This window comes from Pithys albifrons, chromosome 18 (genome assembly GCF_047495875.1).
Source record: "Pithys albifrons albifrons isolate INPA30051 chromosome 18, PitAlb_v1, whole genome shotgun sequence".
In the NCBI taxonomy this organism is placed as follows: Eukaryota; Metazoa; Chordata; class Aves; order Passeriformes; family Thamnophilidae; genus Pithys; species Pithys albifrons.
Genome location: NC_092475.1, coordinates 12,890,671 through 12,910,434, shown reverse-complemented (window position 1 = coordinate 12,910,434; position 19,764 = coordinate 12,890,671). Strand labels below are relative to the sequence as shown.

General features: G+C 50.3%; 1 protein-coding gene across 1 annotated transcript in view; it reads right to left on the bottom strand.

Annotated features, from left to right (window-relative positions):
- Positions 1-19,764, bottom strand: part of TOX2 (TOX high mobility group box family member 2) — a 168,290-nt gene that overhangs the window by 16,944 nt on the left and 131,582 nt on the right. Inside the window, exons 4-5 of the mRNA XM_071572680.1 lie at positions 12,161-12,400; positions 7,608-7,835 (exon numbers count right to left, since the gene is read on the bottom strand). Of these exons, the coding sequence (XP_071428781.1) occupies positions 7,608-7,835; positions 12,161-12,400 (468 nt within the window). The remainder of the gene's footprint in view (positions 1-7,607; positions 7,836-12,160; positions 12,401-19,764) is intronic.

The following is a 19,764-nucleotide window of genomic DNA, read 5'->3' as shown; positions in this document are numbered from 1 at the left end:
GCACCAGGGTGTAAGTCACCCATCACTCCAGGCGAGGGCACAAGCGTGTTCCCAGGATAGCACACGAAAGACTCCCAAGGAAACAGAGGAGGAAGCTCACAAATCCAAGCTCTAACCTCCAATGAAAAGCACACAACACATCTGATCGTCCTCTCCAAGAAGAGAAGTCACGGTCTTAGAATCATAGAACCATAGAATGGATTGGGTTGGAAAAGACCTCCAAGATCATCAAGTCCAACCCTTGGGCCAACTCCAGTCCCTTTACCAGATCATGGCACTCAGTGCCACGGCCAAGCTCAGCTGAAAAACCTCCAGGGATGGGGAATCCACCCCCTCTCTGGGCAGCCCATTCCAATCCCTGAGCACTCTCTCTAGAAAGAATTTTTTTCTGATCTCCAGCTTCAATTTCCCCTGGCAGAGCTTGAGCCCATCGTGCCCCCTTGTCCTATTGCTGAGTGCCTGGGAGAAGAGACCAACCCCCACCTGGCTATAACTTCCCTTCAGGCAGTTCCAGACACTGCTAAGGTCACCTCTGAGCCTCGTCTTCTCCAGGCTAAACACCCCCAGCTCCCTCAGCCTCTCCCCACAGCACTTGTGCTCCAGTCCCTTCTCCAGCCTCGTTGCTCTTCTCTGGTCCCGCTCCAGCCCCTCAATCTCTTGCCTGAGCTGAGGGGCCCAGAACTGAACACAACACTCAAGGTGTGGCCTCCCCAAGGCAGAGTCCAGGGGAAGGGTCACTGCCCTGGGCCTGCTGGCCACGCTAGTTTGGATCCAGGCCAGGATCCCATTGGCCTTCTTGGCCACCTGGGCACACTGGTGGCTCCTGTTGAGCTTCCTGTCCCTCAGTCCCCCCAGGTCCCTCTGCCTGGCTGCTCTCCAGCCACTCTGTGCCCAGCCTGGAGCGCTGCAGGGAGTTGTTGTGGCCAAAGTGCAGGACCCGGCTCTTAAGAGCAGATCTGACTCTTCACATCCTCCCTATCATTATCCTGCTCTCCACCAAGACTCTCTTAAAACCTTGTTTGGGATCAGTGCTTTGATCCTTATCTGGCTTTCCTCCATGCTCAGAAGATGCCGAAACCTCCTTCCAGGCGAGTGCAACTGCTTGGACCCATCAGCCCCTCACAGCCAGGGCTTTGGGCTGTAGGAGGAAAACTGCAAGCCATGGTGGCTCCAGCAGTGACAGCTCTGCGAAGTGCTGGAATTGGGCAGTTTGCAGCACCTGCTGCATGCCATTCCCATGGGATCTTTCCTTATCTTCCATAAACCAGCTTTACAGCTGGCCTGAGATGCCTCTGTCCCACTGCAGACACCTGCAGTGTCCTGTCACCAGGTGAGGTGTCAGGTTCAGAGAGCAGATGGATCTGATTAAATGGGTGATCTATTATTTTCTGCTGAGTGAGCAATTTTTCTGCTGGGTAATTTACCCCCGGAGTGTGACTTTATCTCTGGAACTGTGTAGTTCTCCAGGCTGTGCATTTGTATGGGAAAAATCCCACATGCATTTGGCCATGGAGCTACCTGGCATTACTGAACTGGGCTGTTGCTATCCCCATTACTTTTGTGTCTCCAGTGAGTGCCCAGACTCATAAACTCAACTGGAAATGCTGGTTTTGTCCAATTTCAGCTCATTTAGGAGGGAAGCCTTGGGTTAGCCTGGGGTTCACTTGGCTCAGATTGCTCAGGAACTCCTTGATTCCTCTGCCCTGAGTTTCCAGGGTTTAGGGAGACACCAACCCAATGCTTTGACTGTATGTCTGGATTTCCTGATGGAAAGAAGCAGGTTCCAAAGATATCTTGGCAGTATATCCCATGCACCAACACCACCAGGTTCCAATCCAATGTCCTTTTCCCCTGCAATGGGAAGATGCTCAGAAAGGGAATAAGAACATGGCAGAGAACGGTGAATCCCACCAGTGACTCCTCAATACACTCCAGAGAGTTTCCAGGTTTATCATCCACAGGAAATCCCACTGAGGAAGGACAGTCACCAGGATTGGTGTCCAAGAGATGGCCCATGGCACTGCTGGTGGCCCCATGGAAGGAGGACAGGGGGCTGTGGGTGGCATGGACTGGGACAAAGCTGCCAGCACTCTGTCCATGCCAGGGAAAAACCCTTCCTAGTGAATTAACAGAGTTTGCTCCAATCTAGTGCTCAAATTCTTCTGATTTCTGTCAAATCAGGCAGCTCTTTCAAACCTCGCTGGGTAACTCTAATGAAGAAAACTCCCACTGAGGCTCAGGATTCTGGGAGCCTGGAGCTGGGACCTGGAGCTGCAGGCAGATTCCTGGGACAGGTACCCCATTTGATGCTAATGGCTGAATTAGCATTGCACTCTCCAGCAGAGTCTGAGCTATCTCTGCAGGAACAGCTGCTAAACTATTTGCAAAGTTCAAAGAGGACGTATTAATAATTTTTTTTCCCCGAGTCACATTCTTCAGATTCCCGTGTAAGCTTCTTAGAAAGGGCCACGCCAGCTGTTGAAGAATGAAGATTACAATGCAGTGCTGGGGATATTTCAAGTTATTGTTATTTATTGCTGTTCCACACGCTGGAAGGGGTTAAAACGGGGAAGAAAACGGCGCTTTGCCGAACAGGTGTCCTTGAGCACTACCCAAGGACACGGAGATTGCTAATCCTGTATTCCACAGCATGATCAAATCACCAGGCAACAGATATAAATAAAAAAAGGCAGGAAATAAGGAAATTTAGATACAAGTGTGTCAGAGGGAAAATGAAGATTCATTGTGAAGAGGCTGAGAAGAGAAGAAGGAACAAAATGACAAAGGCACAAATGATAAACCAGTAAGAACAAAAGAAAGGGGGGGTGAAGCCTCTCTGTGAAATGCATGTCTGTGACAGCAGCAGCCAAATCAAAGATGCTCCTAGATTATATGGTTTCTTGCATAATATGCATTCTAGTTCCCTCTCTCTGTTTGTCTTTCAGCTGGTGCACAAGGAAAAAAACCCATATCTGAAATGGGACGTGAGCAACCTTTATTTTGCTTGTTTCATCAGGAGGAGAAAGCAAATTTGCTTTGTGGGAGCAGCAGCACCTGCTCAATGGCAAATAAATAGCTACAGCTTTGATATTACCCTGCATATAATCATTAGCAGCACAAATGGCAGAGCATTAACCCTCTGTGTGCTGGACAGGGCTACCTGGCAAAGGGGTGGCATCTCACTGCTGATGGCAGAAATGCTCCGTGTAGTGTCTGTGGAGACGGGCTGAGGCTCTGCAGGGGGCAGCAGACAATCCATCCCAGCTGAGGGCACTGGCTACCATGGCTACAAGCTACTGGCACTGGGCTTTCCTCATCCCTTTGGCATTGGCACAGTGGCCACCCCACCTCTCTGTGAGGGATGATGGACACGGTGCAGAGACAGTGGGACATGTGGTGGGGAATCACAAGTCCAAAATGCCCTGGCTGAGGGTGGGTTCGTGGACCAGCTTCCCTTGAACCCCCTCCCTGGTTGCTCCCTGCCTGCAGCTCTCCCACAAGGCAGGGCCCAAAACACATCCAGGACTGGGGAAATCCTGAAGCCATTGGAAAGTGGAGAACAAGGTTTGTAAACATCATCTGAAGCACAGGCTGCCCCAAACTGCATGGTGGGACTGGGGTCTGCAGGTTGGCCCCCTGGAGACGAGATGCCCTGTTCCCTCCACGAGCATCTTGGGGACTGTGAGAGATCCAAGCATGGGACAGCACCAGATGAGATTCTAAAGCTTCAATTCCACCACCTTTTCTCATGTGAGGAAGAGAGGACACATTCTTGAACCAAAGCCTTGGTCATGATTGAGTCAGAACATCCACATTGGGGTTCTGCTGTGCCGTTGCTGTGTTGGCCTTTCCCCAGGTTGTCTTCTGCACTGCTTTCTGTGATGATGGCATAGAATCATAGAATTGCTTGGGTTGGAAAAGACCTCCAAGATCATCAAGTCCAACCCTTGGGCCAACTCCAGTCCCTTTACCAGATCATGGCACTCAGTGCCACGGCCAAGCTCACTTTAAAACCCTCCAGGGATGGGGAATCCACCCCCTCTCTGGGCAGCCCATTCCAATGCCTGAGCACTCTCTCTGCAAAGAATTTTTTTCTAATCTCCAACTTCAATTTCCCCTGGCAGAGCTTGAGCCCATCGTGCCCCCTTGTCCTATTGCTGAGTGCCTGGGAGAAGAGACCAACCCCCACCTGGCCAGAACTTCCCTTCAGGCAGTTCCAGACAGTGCTGAGGTCACCTCTGAGCCTCCTCTTCTCCAGGCTGAACACCCCCAGCTCCCTCAGCCTCTCCCCACAGCACTTGTGCTCCAGTCCCTTCTCCAGCCTCGTTGCTCTTCTCTGGCCCCGCTCCAGCCCCTCAATCTCTTTCCTCAACTGAGGGGCCCAGAACTGAACACAACACTCAAGGTGTGGCCTCCCCAAGGCAGAGTCCAGGGGAAGGGTCACTGCCCTGGGCCTGCTGGCCACGTTATTTTTGAATGAAGCCACATGAAGCCACTGCTGTCAGCAAAGCTAAGAGCACTGTCCCAGATGAAGCACTTCCCTTTTCCTCATTTCCACTCATCCCAGAGCTTGATGCTCCTGCCTGGTGATGACCTGAACCACAGTCTGGCACAGCCATGTGGTAATCTGGGCTCCCAGGTCCCAGCAGGCCTTTGGCCAGTGATTCATGGCTGTCTTTCTCCATCACCATCCCCTCTCCAGATGTGCCAGGAGAGCTCTCAGCATGAACTGCTTGCCTTCTTCAGCAATGTGTGCACCATGTCCTGCAGCCCTCAGCAGGAAAGATCTAAGGACAGCCCAGGCACTCATTTTCACATATTAATAGCATTTTGTTAATGCTTTTTAAATTTTCTCTTCCTTTTCCCCTTTCCATTGCACTGCTTTATGAATCTAAAAAAAAAAAAAAACAACTTGTCTGGGGATGCTGGCAGAGGAAAAGCAAACAGGGACTAAATAAACTCTGCTCCAGCCAGACACTTCAAGAGTGAACGTGCCACATCGCACAGATCAGCCCCACGGTCCCAGAGCCAAAGATAAATAGAGTCCCTCCAGCCAGAGTCCCGGGCAGGGAGGTAACTGTTGTGGGAGAGAAGTATCCAGCTGGAGACAAAGCCAGGAAGTTAATATTTAAGCATTCAGACAAGGAACAAATGACTTAATTAAATCAATTACAGAGGGAGAAATGGAGCCACTTAGAAAGCGTGTGTAAAGAGACGGCAAGGCTGCTGCAAGCTCATAAAAGAGAAGGAGGGAGAGTTAGCAGGGAAGATAAACGGGCTGGCTTAATCCCGGCTGTTAATTAAGAGCTGAGCATTTGCACTGTGCTGAGTCAGGGTCGCAGCAGTGCCTCCATTCTCTGAGCCACACTTGCAGTCGAGCTCAGAGCCCAAACTACAGAGGTATTTGTAGCCAGGAGGAGTAAGGGAGAGGCAGGACGAGATGTTGGGAGGGATAAAAGCAGGAGAAAGAGGTGACATAAAGCTCTTCTACACTCCTGAACATCCCACACACTGGACCAACAGACCAAACTCAGCCCCTGCCCCAGAGCTGCCCAGGGTTGGGGTCACCCTACAGCACTAGGAAGGGACCTTTCTCCCCTCTTCAGCACCAGGAATTCCTGCCTGCATGATCCACCCGTGATCAGCTGAAGAGGAGAAAAGGGAGGATCATGAGAACATCAAAGCACCACTTTGCACAGAATGGACACTCCAAAAGGAGCAGGAAAAGGGCTTTCATGCCAGAAGATGCCTTGGAGTACTAATTGACAGGAAGCTCAACATGAGCCACCAGTGTGCCCAGGTGGCCAAGAAGGCCAATGGGATCTTGTCCTGGATCCAAACTAGCGTGGCCAGCAGGCCCAGGGCAGTGACCCTTCCCCTGGACTCTGCCTTGGGGAGGCCACACCTTGAGTGTTGTGTTCAGTTCTGGGCCCCTCAGGTCAGGAAAGAGATTGAGGGGCTGGAGTGGGGCCAGAGAAGAGCAACGAGGCTGGAGAAGGGACTGGAGCACAAGTGCTGTGGGGAGAGGCTGAGGGAGCTGGGGGTGTTTAGCCTGGAGAAGAGGAGGCTCAGAGGTGACCTCAGCACTGTCTGGAACTGCCTGAAGGGAAGTTCTGGCCAGGTGGGGGTTGGTCTCTTCTCCCAGGCACTCAGCAATAGGACAAGGGGGCACGATGGGCTCAAGCTCTGCCAGGGGAAATTGAAGTTGGAGATTAGAAAAAACTTCTTTGCAGAGAGAGTGCTCAGGGATTGGAATGGGCTGCCCAGAGAGGGGGTGGATTCCCCATCCCTGGAGGTTTTTAAAGTGAGCTTGGCCGTGGCACTGAGTGCCATGATCTGGTAAAGGAACTGGAGTTGGACCAAGGGTTGGACTTGATGATCTTGGAGGTCTTTTCCAACCCAATTGATTCTATGATTCTATGATTCTATGCCTTGCTCTTATTCTCCCCTGGTGTGGGGTGAAAAGCAAGACCTTCTAGCATGACTTTTAGCAAGACTTCCAGCTAAATGACTTTCTTTCCTCCCTGCTGCTCCTTCTCCAGATGTAGGTACTTCCAGTGCTGGCCATGGACACCCAAGAGGAGCTGGAGCCAGGTTCTAGGAGAAGGGGTCCCACTCATGAGGGGGCTGTCAGCTAAAGCTTGTTTGGATCTGGGACACATCCCACAGTGTCAGATCTCACTCTGCTTGATAAAAAGCCATCCTTGCTACACAAAGTGTTCCCTGGGGTTCTCTCAACAGGCAACAAGCAATTACAGACTTTTGTAACTGACTCAGCAGCAACAAAACAGCAAAAGGAGGACTCAGAATTGTCCGTGTGAGGCAGGTGGAAAGTGGCTGACAGCTTTGGGGCAGGAGGATTTCCTCTGTGGGGCCACTCCAGCCATCTCCTTCCAAAGGCTTTAAAGCCTAAAGGGATGTTGTAGCCAGGTGGGGGTTGGTCTCTTCTCTCAGGCAACCAGCAATAGAACAAGAGGGCAGGGGCTTAAGCTCTGCCAGGGGAGGATTAGGTTGGATATCAGAAAGAAGTTCTTTCCAGAGAGGGTGGTCAGGCATTGGAATGGGGGTGGATTCTCCATCCCTGGAGGTTTTTAGGATAACACTGGATGTGATACTTAGTGCCATGATCTGGTAATCAAAGTGGGGTTGGATCAAGGGTTGGACTTGATGACCTCAGAGGTCTCTTCCAACCCACTTGATTCCATGAGTCTGTGATTCTATGTTGGATTTGAAGCCAGCAATATAGGCAGTTAACAGCGTTTAGCCTGTTTGCTGTCACTCCTTGTAAGTAAATAAGCAAATACAAACACATCTCCCATCTAAGGCTGTAAAACCTCAGGTCAGGGAAAGGCCACTGATGGTTTTGCAGAGTATGAGCTTATCAAGAATAATTAGTTGTCATAAAAATTTGCTCTTCCCCATGCAACAAGAGGAATTTTGCACAGTGGGCACTACAGCACTGCCCCTGAGAACAGCCCCTGTTTCTGACCATCCACTTCAGCCTGTGTAAGGCCCTGGCCATGCTCTGAACATCCCTGGGGACATGCTCTGCACCATGGAAAAAACACATTTCAACAGCTGAAAGGAAAAAAAAATCAGTAACTCACTTGTTTTTGTTCTTCTCCCAGACTGTCCCACATTGATGCCACAATTTTGGACACGTCTCCGAAGGTGGCGTTGGGGTTTTGCCCTTTGATGGCTGCCTGTGTGTCTCTGAAGAACAGGGCATAGGCTGACACGGGCTTCTGGGGCTCATTGGGGTCCTTCTTTTTCTTCTTCTTTTGGCTTTTGGGCTTTTTGCCCAGGTCTGTTGATGGTCTTTTCTCTCCAGTGGCCTGCAAAAGGAAGAGGTGACCCACAGCAGTCAGCTGGGAGAGGTCAGATGCAAGTTCCTGCTACAGACAGGGAGATGAGAGAGGGAATGGGAAGGGGATATCTCCCAGCCTGTAGAGGGTGGGGGCAGCAGTCCTGGGGGTTTCTTTGGCCCCCAGATGCTTCTTGAATCATTACACAAACTGCTGGGGGTGCCTGAGCTTGGCTTGGTGCCTCCACTCAGACCAGCTCACAGTTTGGGTTCATCCCTTTGTCCCTGCACCAAATCTAGGGCTTTCCAGACCCTCAGCCTTGGTCACCCTCCTTCCCCCTCCTCCTGACCAGCAGCACAAGCTCACTTACTCTTCTGGGACCTCTTCTTCCTTCCAAGCCATGCACCTTTAGCAGTCAATGAATTTTGCCAAACTTGGCTTCCAAATGGTCTCTAATTTCCATCCCAATAATCCCCCTTTGGAAGCTGCTCCTGACTTCCCTCATCCATGTGTGTGCTGGTGGCTCTGCCTCCCCATTCCCAGAAGGATTGTGAGCACTGACCAAGTAGCACCAACATTAACCACCACACTGGGGCCATCCCAAATCTGCTTCACTCTGCTAACATGCATGTACCCCTACCTGGGAAAAACATCCAGGAACTGAACTATTGAAATCTTATGAATTAAATGTTTTGCATGTAGTGTTCACTCTTTACAACCCATCTGGGTGCAGTTGGATGACCAGGTCTGGCTGTATCCACACCCAGTGCCCTGAGGGTGTTGGAGCCAAGGGCAGGCAGCAGGACACAGGTAACAGTAGCTGGACTTTGTGTCTGCTCAGCACCAGACACTGTCACCAGGCTGGGAAGTAAAATAGCAGGTCTGGAAACAGGGATGTTTCCAGTGAAGGCAGCACAGAAAGATGATCCTTTATCAGCCTCTGTTGGGATGCCCTGCAGTGTGTTAGGAAGGGGTCCTTCCCCCAGAGGGTGGTGGGCACTGACCAGGCTCCCCAGGGCAGTGGGCACAGCCCCAAGGCTGCCAGAGCTCCAGGAGGGTTTGGACAACACTCTGAGGGACAGGGTGGGATTGTTGGGGTGCCTGTGCAGGGCCAGGAGTTGGAGTGGATGGTCCTTGTGGGTCCCTTTCAGCTCAGAATATTTGTGATTCCATGAATACAGGGCTCTGCAGAAACCTCCATGTGAGGGTGTGTGAAGGAAAATACCCTTAGAAAGCACTTGGACATCCATCAAAGCTCTTAATGCATTAACTGTGGTCAGTGAAAGCTCACACCACAGGAAAGCACCATTATCCTTATTTCAGAGTGAAGGAAAAACTAAATACACTGGAAGTTAAACACAGCAGACAGTAAAACCATTGGACCTCTATATCTTTGAGGGCAAACAGGGCAAACCAGCCCCTCCACTTGCAGACCCTGAGCTGGGCCAGGAGTTGGACTGGATGATTCTCGTGGGTCCCTTCTTGTGGGTCCCTCCAGCAGCTGCACAGGTTGTTGTATTCCTTAGAAAGACACAGGTCTAAACCCCAAGGTGTTGTGAACACAGTTCCCCCCACTGAGCTGGCAGTAAACAGCCTCTTCTCCTGATGGATTTGTTGATTTGACCACGTGCTTGGCAGTGCCAGGATTTAAGAGGTTTCCTTGCAGCTGGCACAGGGCAGGCACAGGGAGAAAAGGGCAGCAGTGCTCCTGTTCCCTGCTCAGGAGCTCTTGACTGGTCATTAATTTCAGTATCAGTGCAGTGACATTTGTCAAACAGACAGTGACCATTAGTGAATGAGCAGTGAGCTCAAAAAAATGGCATTTAATTTAAAATTGCCCAATTGGGCTTGAATGGGAGGCCTGGAGGTGAAAGGCCAGCTTATTAGGAGGAAAAAAAAATGCATGACAGGGCTTCAGCCCATTAGGAAGTGAGATGGTATTTTAAATAACTGTGATCCTGTTTGATTCACTGAAGTGCTACAGGGGCACCTGCTCCCTTCAGAGCCACTGCCCAAGCCACGGAGCTGGAACAGGAGTAACACAACCCCAGGCAGCTTTACAGTCAGCCCTGCTCAGGCAGCACCAAAGAGCACATGGGATTTATGGAAAACAGATGCCATGAGGCTGCCCAGAGCTGTCAGTTCCCAGGAGAGAGCAGAGCAGAGTAGGACTTTGCCTGGTTTTCATGGGGTTTTCCAGGTGTGACACAGCTGGGATGAGACAACAGCTTGGCCCTGGACCTCAGAAGATGCTTGAACAACCTAAGCCATGTTCCTGGCTAAAGCCAAACTCCAGCAAGACATTGCCTTGCTGCCCCAGAGCATCCCCAAGGGTCATCCCCATGGTCAAAGGGGCCATGGAGGCTCAGAGAGCAGGATGAGGAGCATGGACTTGCCCTGGAGAGGCATCAGAAGGTCTGCTTGACACTAAATGTGGACTGGGGCAATTCACTGCTGACAGATGTGATCCCATAAACTTGGTGCCTTCTTAGATGCTGAACCCATGAAGAGCTGAAGCCTCCTGGATACTGTGATTTTAATAACTATGGAGAGTGGCCACTAATCCAACTGGAATTAGGGCTGTAACTCCCTCTCCCTCCCATGCATGTGTACCCTCCCCAAAGCAATGAAGCAGGTCAATGCACCAGTGGGGCTGGGACACCTCCTAAAATCATAAGCTCCCTGGCTCAGAGGACCTGCTGGACCTGAAGTACCTCCTGGCATCAGACCCATTTCTTTAATGTGTGACCTTCTTGCTCACAAGATTGATTTCTGCTTGTCAGCTGTGGCTTTGATGACCTGTTGCAGAAAAGCTCTTAATGGCCACATGACAAACGACTGATGGGTGAATGCAGCAGCTGTGCAGACAGAGAAAGCAAACAGAAACCTGCAGGCCACAACACAGCCCTGCTGATTGCCTCACATTTAGGGTCTCCTCCTCCATCAAACACATCAATCCTGTCCCGTTTGTCTTGAAGAGTTTACAGGGCAGCAAAATGAGAGGGCTTGCCTGAAGGATTAGGAACACTTGGACATCCCCAAATTCTTCCTACTCCCACAGGCACCACTGGCTCAAGTGAACAGCAGATCCAACCCCAAAGCTTCAGGGACTCCTGGCTGGCCAGGAGGAAAAGCTGATGGAGGCAGAGAAAGAACCTGGTGTGTCACTAAGTTGAAACTAATTTTCTGCTGACATGAAATATTTCAGCTCCCAGGCATTCCTTGGAGCTGTGTGACACAGGCTTTGGGACATGGCAGACTGTGGGGTCCAGCAGCATAAATCACCCCACAGCATCCCCCAAACATGGAATCACAGAGTCTGAAAATCACCACCTATTTTTAACCATGTGTATCCTTTCTTTTTACAGTTGTGTTCCACTGAAGCTGGTTTTGCACCCATGTTTGCACTCTGCTTTGAAATGCCCCAATTTAAGTGAAACCTGCCAATGGATGAAAAACTACAGGATTGATGGGAATCCATTTCCCTGGATTTCCTCAGAAAGGGAAAGGTTTTTGCTCAGTCCTAGCATTTTCCTAGTTTTCCCCTGTCTGCAGTGTGTGCTGCTCAGATTATACATTCAAATCCTGTCACAACAGTCTGTTTTGGTGGGCCAAGGTTACAATACCAGTTCCTTGGGTCAGCACCTTCCAGGAGAGGGTTTTCCATGAAAGGCTTTAATCAAAGGCACAGAGACAAACCAGGCATTGAGGCAGCACCCCGGTGGTTGCTGGAGTTTGCCCTCAGTAAATAACAGCTGCAGACTCCTGGAGCACAGCATGTGTTGTTTGCTTTGCTGGTGCATTTTGAGGGTGATGGGCAGCAATCAGGATGTGCCCAAAACCCTAGGAATTCCTTGGGTTTGTTCATGCCATGCTCAGCAGCAGCTTGTGTTGGCTGCAGAGACTGCTGAGACATTGCTGATTACTTAAAACACCACCTGGGTGAACTACAAGGCAGAAGACTCTTCCTTTTTTAATTTCTGTTTTTATTCCTTAGCAAGCCACGCCAGTTAAATCCCACCATGGGATATTTTCCTTCCCTGTTTTAGTCTTCTCTACCCACCACTAGAAATCTCATTTTAACTCAAACATTTGCACACCCTTAGCCTTGAACCTGCTTTGCCTGTTGAGACCCTCATGAGAAGAAATTCTGCAGTTTGATGGTCCTGGTAAAACGTGGAGACACAAGCCCAACTCTCATCTCCAAATCTGGTGGATGAGCACTGGACTACACCCTAAGCTGGGAACAGTCACCTCATCCTTGGGAAAGTCTCCCAGTCCATATATTCAGAAGTAATTTATCCCTCCCTGAAGAACATCACCCCCATTTTCTCGCCATTAAAACAGGCACTTACCTTATAATGTGACTCTGTCTCCTCTTCCTGAGTGGAACTGGAGGGAGATGGTGTAGCAGATTTACTTCCAGGGGGCGAGGGGGACCCGTGGGTGACACCACTTCGCATCCCCATCTGAGAGATGAGCTGGGACTGGCTGAGAGCGCTCATGGGGCCGGCCAACATCCCGGGGCGGTTGAGCAGGGGCACTTGGCGGTTGGAATCGTAGGACGTGGCGTCCGAGTGGACCATCTCCTGGATCTGAGTTAGGAGAAGATCACCTTGTAATTACAATATGGATTCATTTATTATGCTGTCAAATCACTTCAAGCTGAAGGCTGATTGATTTATTGTTTCAATTTTGTTCTGCATGGCTGGGAAAGGCTTCCTGGTGCCTCCTTCCAAATGAGCTCAGAGCAAGAGCTGAGCACTGTGCACCCAGGGCTGTGCTCCTGCCACCACCCTGCCCGTGGGCACTAGAGTGAGAACCTAAATCACCTTTGCACATAGGTCTGTGTCCCCAGGAGGTGCCCATGCCTGCCTCAGGGACCACTGGTGGCTGGCACCTACCAGGGATATGAAGAAAATGTTGATAAATGAGCAATTTTTGGCCAAACCATGAGAAGAAGGGAGGCCATTGCAGTTAATTGGGTGTTTCTGGGGCCAAGACTTGCTGCTGTCCATGTGAGGCCAGTGCTGAGCACCAGCACATGTCGTGCCATGGTATTTGGGGATGAGCCCTGGTACATCAGTGATGGAGCATTAGGAGCTGTGTATCCCAAACATGGTCTTCCTGAGCAGTACTTGGGATTGACATCTACTAACCATAGGGGTGAAAAAACATCTGCTCATCTGAGTCTCTGAAGGTACCACAACCAACCCCCCTGCACCCTCTGCACGACTGTTGGGTCACCTGGGCAACAAGCCCAGAAGTAGAAGCACAAAAGCCACCAGTGGAAGCCTCAGGTCTCTGCTCCTACCACATCAATCTGTCCAAAGCTGTGACACCACCTTCAAACAAGAGATCTGTATGTCCCCAAACTCCAGAAGCCCCAAGCACCACAACACAGAATCACAGAATCACAGAATGGCTTGAGTTGGAAAGAAACTTAAAGATCATCCAGTTCCACCCCCTGCCATGGGCAGGGACACCTTCCACCAGCTCAGGTTGCTCCAAGTCCTGTCCAGCCTGGCCTTGGACACTTCCAGGGATGGGGCAGCCACAGCTTCTCTGGGCAGCCTGTGCCAGGGCCTGCCCACCCTCATAAGGAAGAATTTTTTCCCAATATCCCATCTAACTCTGCCCTCTGGCAGTGGGAAGCCATTCCCCCTTGCCCTGTCACTCCATACCCTTGTCCAAAGTCCCTCTCCAGCTCCCCTGGAGCCCCTTTAGGCACTGGAAGGGGCTCTCAGGTCTCCCTGGATCCTTCTCTTCTCCAGGTGAACCTCCCCCAGCTCTCCCAGCCTGGCACCAGAGCAGAGGGTCCTCAGACCTTGGAGCATCTCCGTGGCCTCCTCTGAACTTGCTCCATCATGTCCACTCCTGTCCACCAAGAAGCAAATAACAAGATGGGCACAAATCCTGCTGTTTGTTGCACCAAGACCCCATTTCCAGTTTGCAGCATTTTCCCTGAAAACCCAGTTTCCCCTCCAAGATCCATCCCTGTGCTGTCACCCCCAGGAGCAGAACTCAGTCCCAGCACAGCCCCTCAGGCAGAACCCAGGTCCTGCACAGCCCCTCAGGCAGAGCCCAGGTCCTGCACAGCCTCATCCAGCCACGGAGGCAATCCCTGCTGGAACTGTTTTCCAGGCTTTTTCTCTTTGCTATTAATCTGATTAATGTTAACAAGAGTTTAAAGACCTGAGCTTTATTTATTAACAATCTTTACTCCTGATAAGCCTGCTGAGGTGTGATCTCTCATTACCAGGGGAGCTTTGCCAACTCCATTAGCAGCACACACAGAAGGAAACCCAGAGAAGAGCACTGAGGGCTCAGCAGGCGTCAGAGGAAACAAATCCGAACGCAAAACCAGATTTACTGCTGCAGGTCAGGAATCAAGAGCTTTTAAACAACACCTCACAGCATGTTCTGCTCTCCTTTGGAGTCTCCATCAGTAGAGGAGTGGTGTCAGGGGGACAGGTTTTCCTGGATCTGTCCTTTTTCTGTATTAATTACGAAGTGAAGGGATTTAACTCCCAGGAATTAAATATTGTCTTGCATTTCAACAGCACAACGAGCCTGAGGCTGACTCAGGGGCCACGCTGAATTGCTCCCCTTGGCTTTGGGGGTGGCAAAGAGGCAGCAGGGCTGGCTTTGCTCCAGCGTGGAGCTCAACCATGGCAAGATTTATGTGCCCTGAAAACCTTGTTATGTGCCTTATTGCAGAGCTCTGGCATCTCCTGGCCATGGTGTGGGAAATCCTGGCCATAAAGACATCAAGGATGAGGCAGCCACGGGCATGGACACCAGGCCTGGGCAGCACAGGGGGCATCTAGAGGCAACTTCTGCATTTGCAATTGAATTTGCCAAAGTCATGGGAGTGGTTGGAGTGGGACAGGCAGTGATGGGGAGCATGAAAGGCGGGGAGACAGCTCAGCACCCATCTGCTGCATGAGCAGCAAGCTGCTTCCCAAATTCCAGTGGGAAAGGTGCATTTGCCTTGGGTTTTGTCAGTTTAATCCAGACCTTTCATGCTGGAGAAGATCTGCCAGCTGCTAAGGAAAAGAATAATTTATTGTCCTTATTTTAAATTTAAATGAAGGGAAAGTTTAGAAGATGGGTGTTGTAGAAATGGGGAAGGCTATGAAATGTGGCTTAAAATTTTTTTTAAAATTTAAAATAGCTCACTCACGTTTCAGCCCTGGCAGTCTCCTGGGGAAACACTCTATTAAGACAATTTTTTTTTTGGAAACTTTTATTATGTGGCCAATAGACCACAACAGCTCTGTATATCCATTAAATATGTAATCACACACTTTTTCTTTACAGTGCATGTTACTTATGCATCAGAGCAGAACAAGTCCAGGAGTGCAATTATGGATATGGGCCACGTGCTGCAAATGCCTCTGAAAATCTCTAGAAAAACCAGAAACCTGAGCTCTGGCTCAGAGAACTCATGCACAAGCCTCCTGGTGCCACAGCCCCACCTCTTAAAAAGTGTGGACACTGCACTTCTCCTTGGACATCCCCCTCCAAGGAGATCTTGGCCCAGATGCCTCCCCACCAAGCAGGTGACTATTTCTTTACACCGTTAATGGGGATCTGCAACAAAGACGGGGACAGACTTTGTGAGAGGACAAGGGGGAATGGTTTTAAACTAAAAGAGGGTTGATTTGGGTTAGATATAAGGAAGAAGTTTTTTTACAATGAATGTGGTAAAACACTGGCACAGGTTGCCCAGAGAAGCTGTGGCTGCCCCATCCCTGGAAGTGTCCAAGGCCAAGCTGGACAGGGCTTGGACAACCTGGGCTGGTGGGAGGAGTCCCTGCCCATGGCAGAAGGTGGAACAAAATGAGCTTTAACACTCCCTTCCAACCCAAACCATTTTACAATTCTATGATGAAAAACTGGTTTTAGTTGATTGTTTCTGGTTCTGACACCCTCTCTCCCTCTCCCACATCTCCATCTCTTCTCCTCCTGGCCAGGAGGTTCTGCAGAAGGACAGGTACAGCTGCGCTCCCCTCAGGCCCCTGTGATGACCACGACCTGGAGGGGCAGGAACTGCCTCTACCATTTGCCACTCAATAAATTTCTCTTCTTGTTTTGTTTTCAAAAAAAGCCATTTTGTAAGCAACACACCAGGCTGACACCTCCCCATCATCCTTGTTGACATCTCCAGGTGTCCTCAGGACTGGAGAGGGGATGTGGTGGAAAAAGCACTTGTGTTTTCCAGATGTAAAATAACTGGGGTGAAAATGAAGGTGACTGGTTGTGGGAAGCTCTGGAGCTTCTTCCATGGGCATGATGGTGATGATGGTCTGAGGGTGATGATGATCTGAGGATGATGATGGCCTTGGCTCAAGGGAGAGAGAGAAAGGGTTAGTCCTGCTTTCTGCTGCTGGATCCTGAGACACTGAGCTCTTTCAGAGGACACCCAGAGTAGGGGCTATCTCCGAGAAAAGACCCAAGGAAAGAGACGCTCAGGAGCAGGATTCTGAGATACTCCCCTGCAATAAACAGCCTAATTAGGCATGTAAATGATGAATGAAACTGGGATGGTGGCAAATCAAAGTGAAAGAAGGTAATGAATGCAAAGTTCCCTGTGCAAAAGCAAACAAGCCCCTGGTCCTGTGAGATGCCACCCCAGCCCTGGGCTCACTGAAGCTGCCTCGTGTCTTTCCCCTCCCCAGAGTACTCAGCATCCCCACAGAGCCCACTGGAAACACATGTGTAAGTAAATAACTGCCCTCCAAACATGATCAGCTCCAGCCAGGTCAGATCCCATCTGCATTCCAGACATTCAGCACATCCAGCTCACCACGAGGTGCTGCAAAAGGGTTGGGATGGCTTTGCAGCTTCTGCTTCAAAGATATTTTGCATCTCAGAGGAAACACGAGTGAAGTGTGATGCAGTCATAGCTGAAGTAATTAAGTGCATCTTACTTAGCAGAGTCCCAAAGGCTGTGCTAACTCAAAGACAGCTTCTTTTTTTTCCACAATATTTCAATTCTTTTAATGAATGTGCATAGCAGGCCCATAAATGCTCCAGTTAATCCTAAGAAGGAGAGAAAAACAGGCTGACAAATGGTACATATTCCACACTCCTTGTTTATGGGGAGAAGGGGAATCCAGAGCGAGTGACAAATGCCATGAGGAAGGGCCTGGCCAGAACAAAGAGCTCTGCTAACACAGATAATGTCTGAAATGCTTCAAGCCAAACTTCAACTTAACTGCCCCCCCAAAATCTTGTGCAAAAACAGCTCTTTCCAGCCATACAGGGTACAGCACCAGCCAGCACACCTGGGGCTCAGGTCCCAGGCTCCAGGAATGACTGCTCTCATGTAATGTTCTCTCTTGGCTGTAATAATGCCAAGGTCAAGGGTTCAATCCCCTCTGTGGGCCACTGACTTAAGAGTTGGACTCGATGATGCTTGTGGGTCCCTTCCAACTCAGAACAGTCTGTGACTTAAGTCTGTGACTCCTACAAAATCCTGATTCCCATCTGCAGCCTTGAGGCAGGTTCCACCCCTATAACCACCTTCTCCCTTTGCTTTCTTCTCCTTCCACCTTCCTTAGTCTCAGCTACACCTTGAAGATACCACCACGTTTTGGTGGCAGAAGTACAAACTCAGAGGGTCTGTGTTATTCCCCCACACTCTGCCCTTGCAGCACAGGTGGAGCAGGGATGCTCCAAGCTGCTCCCAGCTGCTGGGCTGGGCTGCAGTCCCGGGTGGGATCCATGCCAAACAACTTGCAGATGTTACCCAGCAGGAAAAGAGGAAATCTGGCAGGAGTTTGCCATCTAACACTGTCTGACCTCACTGAACAGCATCCCCCGAGCCAAAGCAAAGCTGCATAAAGTGGGATGAGCAAAAGACAAGGGCCAGGACAAGCAGGAGTGGGCAGGTGTGAAACCTCACTGAGGGGCATCACTTCACGTGCCAGGGAGAGCAGCTGGATGTGTCCAGGGAACCAACCATGCCCTGGGCTCATCCCCACCACTGGGGGCAGCAGGGCAGGGGGGATTCTGCTGCTCTTCTCCACTCCCAGGAGACCCCACCTGCAGTGCAGTCTCCAGCTCTGGGATTCCCAACATCAGAAGGATGTCAACCTGAAGGAGCAAGTCCAGAGGAGGCCACAGAAATGCTCTGAGGGCTGGAGCCCCTCTGCTCTGGAGCCAGGCTGGGAGAGCTGGGAGTGTTCAGACTGGGGAAAAGAAGCTCCAGGGAGACCTGGGAGCCCCTGCTAGTCCCTAAAGGGGCTTTTAAGAAAGGTGGGTACAGACTTCAGCAGGGCTTGTTGCAACAGGACAAAGGGTAATGGTTTGAAATGAAAAGCGAGTTGATTTAGACTGGATATAAGGAAGAAATTTTTTTTAGGATGAGGATGGTGAGGCCCTGGCACAGGTTACCCAGAAAAGCTGTGGCTACCCCATCCCTGGGAGTGTCCAAGGCCAGTCTGGACAGGGCTTAGAGCAACCTGGGCTGGTGGAAAGTGTCCCTGCCCATGGCAGGAGACAGATCAGGGTGGTCTTTAACAGTCCCTTCCAACCCAAACCATTCTGTGACTCTTTGACTCTCACCCTTCCCAGGGTGAGTTAACACAGGTGGGCTGAGTCAGAGCTTCCCTGGCCAAGGGAAGGAACTCCTCCAGGGGCAGCCAGCAGGCTCAGCAGCAGCACAGCTTCCCTCTCCTTGGGTCTGTTCCCAAGAACAAGCCATTACAATCACAATCAACCAGGGAGAGAAATTATCTGCTGAACAGCTTTGAAGCAAAGTTTTCCCAGCAGGCTTTTTCTGTATTGAAGTTTAAATGTAAACGCATCACCACAGCTGAAATGCTTAAAGATGATTTACTTAAAAAAGAGAGAGAGCAGGAGAGAGAGAGAGGCTGATAAGGAAATATATCCCCAATTACCACCCCTCCTCTTCCCGATTTGTAACTGCTCCTAATAAACTTTCATGGTCTATGTAAAATGCTTTAGTGCAGTGACAAATTTCTGCTGGAATTTGAGATGTCTTGTTCAGAGTAATAGCTATCTCACACAGGTGCCCAGCTGCTATTGTAAAATCAGCAAGCATTTAATTGAAACAAATGACTATAATAATAGTACATTATCCCTGCAGGCTCATAGCCATAACAGTTTTAATTATTGAGTTAAGAGTCAAACTAATTTATCCTTTAAAGTAACAGCCACATCTTTGGTTCCACTGCTCATCCTATTACGAACACGAGGGGAACAGTTGGAAAGGATTTTAAAAGGAAGTAATTTATTTTTGTAGAGGTGGGGGGGCATTTATCATATGGCAGAGGGGTTTTTGTGTGCAGTGGGGTTCCCAGCTGTGGTTGTCACTTCCCAGGATGAGCCACTCTCCCAGTTCCCACAGGGATCAGGCACCCCCTGCCTCTCCTGAGGATCTGTCCCCCCACTGGACTGCTGTGGGGTGGATTTGCTGGCCTGGCAGTAGCAGCACAGGAGCCCACGGGAACTGGGGAGAGTTTGGGCACATGGAAATTTTTTGGAACCATATTGAAATTGCTGCTTCTCTTAATTGAACACAGCGGGAAAAAAGGTTTTACTGACTCAAACATGATCCAAAGGAGCATCTCTGAACTCAGAGCCAGGCAGCAAAGAGGAAGACTCCACATTCATGATTTTAAAAATGTGTTTCTGAGACACAGACATGCCCTGGGGCAGATTTGAAGGCACAGCTTTCCCCTGCCCTCTGTGGCTGTGACGAGGGGGATGTAAAGCATCACTGGGAGCCCATGGAGCACAGCACGGGCACTGCAGGTGGAGGGGACAGAGAAGGGGTGGCTGCAAGGAGGTGCTGCCCAGTGCCCAGACCCTCCCTGCTAGTGGGGTTCAGAAGCTGTCCAGGAATGTGGATTCACTTCTCAAATCAAATCACCCCGTGGGTGATCCCTGGAGCAAGCCCTGAGTGCAGCCTGCATGGCCAGCCTGT